Source organism: Perna viridis, chromosome 3, assembly GCF_037379345.1.
Source record: "Perna viridis isolate PV_CMFRI_1.1 ecotype Kerala chromosome 3, ASM3737934v1, whole genome shotgun sequence".
NCBI classification, from domain to species: Eukaryota; Metazoa; Mollusca; class Bivalvia; order Mytilida; family Mytilidae; genus Perna; species Perna viridis.
Window position 1 is genome coordinate 21,421,729 of NC_142447.1, and position 12,495 is coordinate 21,434,223.

At 30.7% G+C, this 12,495-nt stretch overlaps 1 protein-coding gene across 11 annotated transcripts in view; it reads left to right on the forward strand.

Annotated features, from left to right (window-relative positions):
* The window catches only part of LOC148621416 (MAM domain-containing glycosylphosphatidylinositol anchor protein 1-like), a 73,958-nt gene that overhangs the window by 50,319 nt on the left and 11,144 nt on the right, over window positions 1–12,495 (forward strand). For 7 of the 11 annotated variants that reach the window (XM_088575759.1, XM_088575769.1, XM_088575758.1 and 4 more), the window contains one exon: window positions 11,944–12,317. In XM_088575759.1, coding sequence (XP_088431885.1) covers window positions 12,233–12,317 — 85 coding nt within the window. In that variant the 5' untranslated portion in view covers window positions 11,944–12,232. Of the gene's footprint in view, window positions 1–2,366; window positions 2,563–8,452; window positions 8,472–8,642; window positions 8,749–10,246; window positions 10,363–11,943; window positions 12,318–12,495 lie in introns of those variants that run through there. The other 4 variants (XM_088575761.1, XM_088575768.1, XM_088575762.1 and 1 more) reach the window with 4 other exon arrangements.

The window sequence follows — 12,495 nt, forward strand, 5'->3', positions numbered from 1 at the left end:
TGAATGATTTGTAAGAGTTGTGTCCCTTACCCTGGGCATACATCCTTAAATAACACAAAGGGTAACAAACCATCCGTAAGATTTGATAATTATCATTTCAATAAACAATTGTTATCATGATTGTAATGAGTTTAAGCATCTTAGGAATCAATTAAATACAGGAACCTATTTCAGCAAATTTTAGCAGGACAGTATTTAAAATTTTGATTCGTGCCTTTAAATTCAATTGTTGAATAATGATGTAACTTGGTTTCCAATTATTTCACTCTCATGTTACATGATCCCAAATATTTGCAAGTTAGATAAATTAGTTGTCCTTTTGACATTGACATCAAAGTACTCACATTAGAGTAAGGAGATCAGAAAATACCACCCAATTCATGTACCTTAATGCCAAGGGACCTTATTAGATAGACATTTAATTTGCACTATTTGCAAACTTCCCTTTAATCTTTGAAAATATAATTTAAAACTCACAGTTGCATGAAATTTTCCCTTTTATCTGTGTTTCATGCAGGTAGCTGACTCTTTCAATTATTTAAACATATATTCATGTATCTAGGGTACTGGAAATGGGTAGTTTTCTGCTAATTCTTCTTCTGTTGTTTATTTTTGAACAAGATGAAGGGATAACTACTGTTGTTTCAAAACCATATGTGACATCTGCATTTCATAAATAACTAATTGTTATAACAGCTGGACGGAACAGGACAGTTAAGAACGCATCTATTTCATCTGTAACGTGGATCATGCGTGATCCTTTGATGGGTACTTGGTTGCTGATCTTAAATAGTTCCCAAAAATAATCTTCAAACGATTTTGATACGAGAAGAAAATCTTTTGGAATAATATCGTAATCCAGTTAATTAATCTTCTTGGGAAAGTAGAATATGGAAACAAATAGGTTGAAGGTTGAACTATATTGTGTTTTCATTTTGAGGCGAGGTTCTTGACCTATGTTCGCTTGTGTACTTATATCATGCTAAATCATCCAATTACGATACGATATATGTAGATTATATGAAGTAAATACATGTATTTTCTTCAAGGCTAAAAAAATAATAAGTCTCCTCTAGCTCGGAATAGGAATGTACGTAGCCAAATGTCGTCTTTATTTATATAAGTGTTGTTTCGTTTTTCTCTCTCTCTCTCTCTCTCTCTCTCTCTCTCTCTCTCTCTCTCTCTTTCTCTCTCTCTCTCTTTTTGGGGAGTCTGATTCTCAAATATTAGATTATCAATTAAAAACTTAAATAATAAATAACTAGGATACCAGCATCCTCGTAGTTGTCTGATCTTAAAGTATGATTAACTGTAACTTGTTTATCAGGAAATACTTGACAACTTTTACTGTAAAAGATCTATTTTTATTAGTAAACTTACAAGTTTTAGCTATGGAATAGTATACTTATATGTAAATGGAAAAAGGGTAATTAACATTCTAGCAGCCATGTAAGACTATAAACAACTTCTCCTCTATCAACTAAGCTCCTGACTTTAAAAAAACTACTTGAGTTTGGTACAATATAAGAAAAATCTCATATAATTTTATAATATGTATTTTATCAGTTGCAGTATGATTATACGGAAAACACTTATCTGGTAAAACTTCTCTTGGAAAGATTTTTTTTTCTTTCTCATATCTCTCTCATAGCAACAGTTTTCAATGAAACTTTAAATGAAATGAAAATTGAAGTCTTATCGTATTTTTATGAAGATAATTATTAAGTTCGCTCTGATTTTATCCATTGACTTTGTTTATTTTGTGTATATTGCTTTTACATCAAAACAGAATCGGAATTTCTATTAAAGTTCAGAGACTATTTCTAAGCTATCTTTAAGCTAACACTTTACAGATGAAATTATAAGATAAGATATGTCACTTAGACATATAACAAAATTATTAACATAGTCAGTATCAATTCCTCTGGGTAAAGCAGTACAAATTCTCGACCTGAAACCCACGCAATAGGTGCATTACATTATATCTGGCACCAAGTAACTAATTGCAATTGTTTTACCGCAATATCTGTGAAAAGTATCAAAAAAGTAAAAACACAATTAATTCAATATCTTCGACAGAAGTCTAATAAAAAAAACGTTCCCGAAATAATTTCTAACATTTTTCCATTAATCTAATAAAACGATATTTCGTCTCTGTTTCACCGTTTACTGCTAACAATAATATCAATAGAAATGAAAATGGCTTGTTGATGCAAATGAAGCATTCGACGCACAAGTTCAGCGTTTAATATCTAGCCAATTCCAATATTGATCGTCAAGTGAAAGAAATTTAATAAAGCGCTTCCTTTATACAATAGAGATGATAGAAAAGTGGCCTCAAGTTGCTCAATTTTAGAAAGTTCGAAGTACTCAAAGACAGTAGCGCAACGCTTTTATGTCAAATAAAGTTTGGCATGATTTATTTATATTTCTTAGATGACTTGGCAACAATTAAGATAACTCTAATATTTATGCGGATGTTGTGTGTTGCAACTTAGCGTAATAGTTGTCTTTGCAGTTAACAGACATTGAAGTTGGATTTTCATTGCTTAAAAAGGTTTTGTAAGTAGCGTTTATTTATTCAATTAGAAGTTCTTTACTAATGTTCCATTCTTAATGTTGTATGGCGATTTACTGAATAAGTGGTAATTTCAAATCAAATCTTATAATTTGGCTAAGTTGTTTATGTTTAAACTTCGTTGACTTGCATCAAAATGCAAACATCAGAATAAGATCAGCTTACTCTTGACTTTATTTTTTTTTACATATGGGTCTTGACTAAATATTATTATCTCGATGGGGTTGTTGGTAAGAAAGCAATTATGACAATATTTTCCCTACCTATGCACACGATCATTTCATCTTTCTCTTGCTTGATTGGATAACTGGCCTCAAATAGACATGAATGTGTCACAACTATGCTTTTTACTTGCATCATCAATGATGATAGTATGTCTAGTACATGCTCAATTTCCTCAGTCCGTCTGTCTGTTACGCTTAGAGGACACCAATTTTGTTTTAACTGTGACTCAAGAAGTATTAAATAAATATAATTTAAAATTTATGTTGAAGAGCAGCACTTCCTAAAATGAACACAATTGACAAGTATTTATTATGGAGATATACCTATTGAACCCATTTAAGCAGTACAGTAAAACTTGTCCAACTCGAACACATTTTGTTCGGTTTCACAAGGTTGAAAATACATTTGATATAAAAGAACCATTGAAAGTGTTTTATTATACCAGAAAAAAGTTTTTAGAAAAAAAACATATTTAATAATTCAGTGTGGACAAACTTAAGAACTTTAAATCATAAGCTTATCATGATATGTAAAGGTAATGTGAGTAAAGTGGTCGTAGTAAGTGTCAATGCAAGAAAACAAACGTGACATTCATTTGACATACATAATTATTTATACAATACCAGCTTTGTAACATCTGCGAAAGCTTTAAAGCAAAATATACTTTATAAAGTTAAAAACATACGATTTAACGTATATACAGAATTTGCTGCTAATAGATTGCGGGATAGTTTTACGGACACTAGTGTAATTTTCTGTATTGATATTATCCCCAATAGTTTGGTTAAAACACCCTTTTTTAGCTTGTCGCAGACATTAGATTTGATTAATGTAATGGCATAAGCTCAACATTATAAGTATTTCTCTGTCTAAGAATCAGGCAAAATGGGAATGGGGTGTGGTACATTAAGAAAACAAACACACAGAATCAATTGCGTTGTCCAAGTATTTATAACTCATAACCTCCAGAAATTACCACCAAAGTGTTTGAAAATTTTGCTTCTTTAAAAAATCGTTAGGTAAAATTTATTTTAAATATACTATGAAAAAATGGCGGGAAAATTTTCCTGTACTTTTGCTTTATATAAGCAATAGAAAATATGTACGTCACTGATGCTTCAGAATAATTTCAAATAGCTTTCGATTGTTTTCTAGATGTATTGGTGTATTAAATATATTTGAGGCAAAAAATCCAAATTGAGAAAAATAATGTGCCAACCATTGCCTGATTCTTAAACAAAATCGTAGTTAATGTCATTTTATTGTCAGGCCATAGACAGATAACTACATTTAAAGTGATTACTTGCATTGTTACATTTAAGTTTAGGTTTAGTTTCAAAATGATGCTTTATTTAGTGGGTGCCGCTTATTCACAAACCATTTATATCGCCATGATTCATCTTTGTTTTTTTAAAATGGTAACTCTGTGAGTGTTGCATTGAATATATTGTTTAACCATCTCTTTTAGGCCTATGCAAATTTCCGAGTTGAACTAAAAGAAAACGATATAAACTACTATTCCATGTACAAATTAGTAGTGAAACCCTACAATGATTTTTGTTGTTTTAAGTTTTTTTTTTTTTTTTTTTTTTTTTTTTTTTTTTTTAGCTTTTTTTTTGTCATTATTTTTTAGTTGGGTTGTTTGTTTGCGTGTTTTGTTTTTGTTTTAAAGTTTGGTTCTGTTCTTTTTTTATCATTATTATTATTAGATGTGTTTTAATGTTAATATATGTAACCAAGGTCAACGTCTGAACAAATATTTCACAGCAGTATAACATGTGTCACATCTCATTTTTACTATTCCGATCAGTATACTCCTGTATTCTCTTGTTGGCGTTGATATATAAAGATTGAAGACATCTTAACATCTTATTCGCACGAGCAATAAGATACAGTTATGTGAACAATGTAGAAGAAAATGCGCAACAATGTTGTGGTAATTCATGAGTTCATTCCCGTTTTTTTTTGTTTTTTTTTTTTGTTTTTTTTTTTTGTTTTTTTTTTTTTCAGTCCAAAATGGTATTAATTACGAAAGCAAATATTGACAGTCCACAAATAATTATGACATTTTTTAGCAATTCGGCTGGTGTTTTTAGAGAAGTTGAGGACGCTATCCCAACTGGTGGCACCAGTTCCATGCTCCAAGTATTCAGTTGAAGTGCGACTCTGTACTTAATTGTATATACAACTGTGCTTTTATGGTTTATAAACTTGATAATACGCTATTTAAAATCTCAGTTTGCTGTCGTTGTGATCCGAACCTGTGGTTACGATTCGTTCCACTTTTCATCATAAAGCATGTGTGCCGATTTTAATAATTTTAAGGAGAAATCATGAATTTTTACAATGGATTTAACACAAAGTGATGCTTTTCTGCGTTTTTTCATTGTTCTGAATTACTTAAATTTTGTGTCAGGGCAAAATTGAACAATTATTCACGTAGTTTTTGTTCAATAAAAAAACATCCAATATACATATATATTCATTGTTCTTATTCAGCCAAATATTTACTAACATAAACGGTTGAGATGACCTTAACTATGTTTTTTATAATCATAGATTGACATTGTCTTCTTAAATTTGCTGTAACATTCAGAGAAATTTTAAAACCTTATGCTCATTGTTTTTTTATAATTTTTTGAAGTTATAACTAAAAAGAAAAGATCAGCGGTCTTTTTCACAAAAAAAACGTCAGTGAAAAATTAAGTTATGATGTAATAATAGAGTTAAGTATTGTGATGTCACAACTTACGACTAATTTTACCCTTACGATTTCTTATGAAAAGGGCTCTTGTATTATATTTACTGATATAAAGCTCCTTAATGTCTTGATTTTGTTGCATTCATGTCTTTATTCCCAATTATACGGGACGTCATTTTCATTTTTTTTTTAAATTATTGGTGCTATCATGCCTTCATGATAACTAAAAATATTTGTAACAGAACGAAAGGACTGCTTGACTGAAAAACCACATTAATGTCTGTCATAAATAAACATTTGATCATTTCATTCGGCGTAGTAATGGAGCAATTTGTACCCTGCCATTAAATACTCTGTTCCTAAATTGAGCTATCTCCGAAGTAATGCGTTTGCCCAACCTAGAGTTCACCGCAGACGTCAGATATAACTAACTCAAGGATAGATTGCAATTCTCGTTCAAATTAATATATGCTCAAATTCCTGGGCTATAGTAAAATATTAAATAAATACTCAATATGTCGTTGAACTTGAGTTCAAAGGAAAATTCTGATAGATATTACAAGATAGGATGCTGCTTTTATTGGAATAGCAAATCACTTCATGGATAGTTTTATTCTGGTGCTAACATTCACAATATTGATTCAGTTATAAAAAGGAAACCCCAGATGAATAACATTCTATAATATTTCTAGAAAACCATTATCCCTTTCCATTATGTATTTAGTTCTTTCTTGAAATCGCTAGGTTCCAAAGTGCTGACGGTGTAAATTTGTCGAAATTCAATTTGTTTAATTCTCACCTGTATCAATAAAGATGACTTATAGTTTTCCTGCTTCAGAAATTTGTGTCATACTGTAAAAATATTACGGTACGGTCTTGCGCATATGTTCCTGTTTATGTGTTAACATATAATAAATGAGAAAAACGCTTGTCTTTCAGTCATATTAACTTGTTTTTATTTTATATTTCAATAAATGTACCGATAACTAAGCTGAATTAACTTTTAATTAATAGTTTTAAACGTTGTTATTTCATTTTTTTCTTTATATACGATATATACTGAATGTCACATCACTTTCCAACAAAACTTCGGTTCATATTCAAAATGTCTACAAGAACAAAAAACTACAGAAAAGTTTGATAGTAAATATATCGTTAATTCTCTCTGAAGAAAGAAGAAAAACTAATAAGAGTATTTTTATCATTTAAGTCTAATCTACTGGACGTTTTCTCTTTTTCTTGACTTTTCAATTGCAAATTGTGCATCATAAAATGTAAAACAAATTTGATTTCACATCGCTTGAGAAACGTCCTTTTTTCTGAAGTGTTAAATGGTTTCTGGTGTTAAACAATTGCCTTCAAGTATGAAGGTTTTATTTTATAACCTTTAATTGACTCAGAAGTTAATAATAATCCTTTGTACCTTGGGATTCATCATTATCTTCCAACAAATATTAGATCCGTTACACCACAATGGTGTTTTCAATGAATACAGACCAACATGCATATCTAGAAAAGTTCTAAGCTATAGCATGCACTAGATATGAAAAAGTTACATTAATTTTATATAAAACTGACATGACTTTTGCAGTACATTTTTGTTCAATTACATAGGATGGCAACATAATCAAACACATGACTTTCACTCGAGATTGTCCATTCATTTTAACAGTTTTAATACCTATTTTGTATATGTGTCTTTTGTCCTTCTATTGATAGACACGTCAATTTGAATTAAGTTCACCTTTAACACGTGGGGAATATCTCAACACACCATTTTGTTTCGTTTGAGTCTCTCTGCATAGTTAAAAAATAATGCACAACAAAGTCATTTTGAGTTTAATAATTAAAAACAAAAAATGAATTTCAATTTTAATAAACCATGCTTTAAATTATTCCAAATTGTACAGGTGTATATGTAGTCGGGGATAAAATGTGGTGAAATAAAGCCCAGGTAATGATTAATCTAAAAATGGTGTATGTGATAAATTTAGCGGTCAAGGCGATGTTTTTCTGTGCTACGTACATTCATGAACCTGCTAACCATACAAAACTTCGCGTTGAATTCAAAATAACAACTTTCTATTTCAATACTAAATATAATTTTCTTTTGTGATACTTTTGTAAGGTCAAAAGTATATTGCTACATGTATGAATTTATTTGACATTTTGAGCCGATTTTAATGCAATATCCCACAAAAGCATGCTGACAAGAAGAAATTAAAGTTTATACAGTCATATAATTTTGATTCCGACTAATGTTTCAATTGCTTCACTGATTTCTATATACTTCTAGTTTGTAAGCCAGGCATTTCTTTTTGCCTCGAACTTGTATCGGGTTTACGACACCTTTATCTCTCTCTTATGAGTACTTTTCTTATATTCCAATAACCATGATATATTTCGAATGAATAAAATATTCAGATTTACGGTCTTTAAAAAGGTAGCTTTTAAGGAGGTAGACCTAGGCTCAGGAGCATTGCTCTTACAAATCACCTTAACGTTTGTGTAAAGCATTTTACATCAATGTCATATAAGCATCAATGTAACGGATTGATTTCATTCTTTTTCAAATTAATGCTTGATAGACTTTGGTAAAATTGAATATGATATAAAATATCAAGGATTTCAAGAGTTATGCCCCTTACCCTAGGTTTACCTCTTTAAACTGCATCTGTTTCCGTAACATTGTTCTATTCAATAAAACAAAAAAACAAGTACTAAAATAGAGATTTAGAACATATGGAGACAATAAACTATCTTAATTCTCAACAAATAGGCAACACATGTTTTAACGATGTTGCGATGTAACGAAGTTCTCAGCATTTTGGAGGTACAGATCTTGTTTTTATCTGGCCATAAATTTACCGTATTCAAACATATGAGCATAAAACATGGATTGATATTCTGTTCATTACGCTTGAATTTGCGAACAGTTTGGGGGAGGTAAATTGCCGAGTTCAAAACGTGAGTAAGGTCATTGATCAAAATCATTTCTAGACTAATCGATGAAAATGTTTACAGTAATATAAAGAAAACTGATCTTCGATGTAATATAATATTGAAAAACAGAACGTAGTTATAACATATTAATGGTCGCCCAAATACACCGTATTATGTCATAAAATGCGTTAATGGACACTACTTAGCAACAAGAGTTAACTTAGAAAAATTCACTCCTGTTACTTTGTATAAAGATTTTATGTCATGTTTGGATGTCCTTTAGGACAATAAGAAACTTCTGGTAAGACGTTTTATTGTTTTAGTCTAACATATATAAACTTGGTGCCTATATCGTTTTCTCCACCTTACTGGCAGTATATATGGGCTTACTGTTTTGTCCCAAAGGGATTTAATACATGTATATTGTTACAGAAATTAATTATTGTTTTTGCCAGTAACTTAACTATTTTTTTCAGTCTATTAAGCCTTCTGTTTTAAGCACAAGAACCGAAAGCATAAGTCTTATTTAAGTATCTAAATAATTCGTTTGTGTTTTTATAAAAGAGTAATCAAGGGAACCAAAGTTATAGCGGTAATCAAAAGAATGTAATCCAGGGACAAAGACCAGACATACATAACAAAGAACATAGAGTAACTAAAATCAAACATACAAAGTAACAAAAGCAAATGAGCAACTCGGACTCCACTAAAAACTGGGAGCATGGACCAGGTGCATCCGTAGGGTAAGCGTCCTCTGCTTTTCTAGAAACACCCGCCGAGTTGCTCATAAAAAGTCAAGTCCAGGGTAGACGAAAGAGGAAAGGAAAACTATGACACGTTGAACAAATCAGTTTTCATGGCGCAGACGGATACACCGTAACGATCCACGAGTTCATGATGATGGCCATAAAAAATCTTCTTAAAAATCAAACATTTATTTTGTATGATATGTTATATATCAGTATGTTATGTTTTGTATATGGGCTTTTTCAATTATTGGTAGAAGAACACGACTCATTTTTCATCGCCCACTATCATTCCATTTATTTTGAAACACTGTTTTTACATATTTAATGCTTATGCGATATTATAAACAATTCTTCAATAACATTTTATAGAAAATGCTTAGAGTCGTAAGATTTTTATTCCATATTTGGTCTCTAGAGTGTGCAAAATAAAATATATCAACACTATATCAATGTACAATAAAAGAATTGCTGTCTGAATGTCATAAAATATTGGTAAAGGTTCTAGATAGTCATTATGTTTACATCACAGACGCTGTATATCATCCTCACATACCATGTTTATCAATACAATATCTCAGAAAAATATAAAAGGGAAATGACAGAAGTAAAACAAACATATGCATAATATTTGTGGTGATGCCTTTGTCGGTTGACTAGTTCAAGTTTTAGTTTTAGTCAAAAACTGGGCGTATGGATTTACCCATGTGATTTACTTTCTTTAAAAGGGAATCAAATTTGGAATACTAAGTTTGTAAAGAAAACATACAGGTTAAGTAATAACATAAAATATAACTCATGAACGTAGAATTATAAAACAAATTCGAATCAAGAATGAAACTTGACGCGAATTACAAACACCTTATTTTCTCATTGGTTGATTGACACATTTGTGGAAGCAAAACTTGATTTCATTGAAATGTCTAAACCTATCTAAACAGAACTCAATACGAATTGGTTTGGTTTAGGCAGATGGTCGATTGATTGGTAAAGGTTCATGATACATTTAAATTGATATGACGGGGCTTTAAAAAATGTGGTTTTTGGATTATTCAAAGTTTAGACTGGTTTTCGGATTATTCAAGGTTTAGACTGGTTTTTGGATTATTCAAAGTTAAGATTGGTGTTTGGATTATTCAAGGTTTAGACTGGTTTTCGGATTATTCAAGGTTCGTTTTTGACACGTTTCACTGTAGTTCTGTTCTATTTAAACTTTTGTTTATAATGATATTTTTACACTTTATTTAAAACTTCATTTTATTAAATATTCATAATCAATAAGACTTTTCACTGCAACCAAATTCAAATCAGGAACTTGAAAATGTGGCGAATGAAACAATTTGACTGAATCATAATCGACTGGTATAACTTAATATAAAATTTAGATCAAAGTCTTTAAGCATGCACATTAATTAGAATGTTGAACATTTCGCCTTATCGAATGTCCAAACTTAACACACACTAAGCTTCTGAGTAAACAAGCTTACGGTAATTGCTTTAAGATTTTCATGTTTTTAGTTACAAAGATATTAAATCTAGTACATTTTCATTATCTGTCTGTTTTTAGGTTACTTCTAAGTGGACCATATGGGTATAACATGGAGCGCATATATTCATTGGCGATACAAATTCATTTTTAAGCTTTTTATGGGGTAACTACGACCTACTTGGGCAATGAAAATTAAAAATTCTGGCTAGAACAGTGACTCCGTTTGTGGGGATGGCACATTCATAAAATTCATAATACTTCCTAGTGTGTCAGAGAAGCGTTATAAGTTTAAGTTTTTTCACACCCTCCCCCCTTTTATGTATAATTTTGGCAAAGAAAAGATATCCTGAAGCTTCACTTTTTCAGGAAAATCTCTGGAAATCCGTCCCCTCTTTCTTCAAATTCTCTTGGACTGTTTCTGAATATCAGAATACACCACAGAATGGCAATATACAGAGGCTAACGTTAAAAGAATGAGTGTTCCCTAAACCGTTTTAAATTAATTTCAAGCTAGAAACTTGGTTCCCTTAATTACTCTTTTAAAATGTTGGTTGCCGTTAGATGTCCCTTGCGTTGCCTGGAACCATTCAAATTTGTTCTTTTTATTATTATCATGATTGAAAAAAAGGTCTTAAAGCTATTACAATATCAAGATCTATAACCTTTCGTAATTTTTTTTAATTAAAATGATATTTGATATCTTGTTGTACGAAATAATTAAAGCATACAAGCAAGTATCATTTTACCTTTATTTATTTAAAGCATAAGGCAAAAATCGAAAAAAATTATCTTGGAAACACAGGAAGCCATGTTATATCTTATCTGATATCAAATGACAATATCCTCTGAGAGGAATCAAAAATCATTACCATCAATATCATTGTTTATAATAACCCATTACCAGTATGTTTCCTCATAGAATGCTGGTGTCATTCTCGTGCCAATAACACAAAATATTTTAATATTGGATCCTATTGTTACAGGTCCGGCAGCAAACTCAAACGTCAATAAGAATTTCTCTATTTGAATTGAAATAGTGAATAATCGCCGTTAGGATTCTCAATAGTGGCGACTCTTGTAATAAACATTGGGGCTTTATCAGAATAAAACATTGATTCTAACATGATTCAATACAGTTGTTTTGTCAATGGATTCTTCACATATGCATATACGGCATAAAATATTTGATAATTGCCGATAACTTCATCACATTAATTAATGTATTAATGCTATTATTCTCATGTTATTATTCTCATTGCAGATTCATCAAGGGTTTAAAATGAATCATCGTCAATTTATGTTCTGTTGAGAGCATAGAAGCATGAAGCCATGATTTTCATTTAATCAATGATGTAGATTCATCCTATGGAATAAAATTCATCGAGTATGATAGGAAACGGCATCAAAGTTTATGTGCATTTAAAAGACTATTTACTTTTTTCAAATGCGACATAAACATTTCACTTCAAATATTTAAGACTGGTGATCGGGAGAATTAACTCAGCACGTTTTGTAACTACAACTTTCTCCAATGGATTTAGCCTTTGACAATGTATATTGGAAATATAGTTCATAATTGCAAAATCTCTCATGTGGGAATACTTTTATTTCTACGCTTTCTACAAGTTTTACAAGGTAAGAACACATGCCAAAACTTTATATTTTATAACCTTCGTGATGTCAGAACAAACCGTTATAGTCGCATTAATGTGATGCCGTTAACAGGTTATGACATAGACCCTAATGAAAAAGTTACAAAATGCCAATTAGTACTCACAACCGAATAATTATATGTACATATGTGTTCCAACTT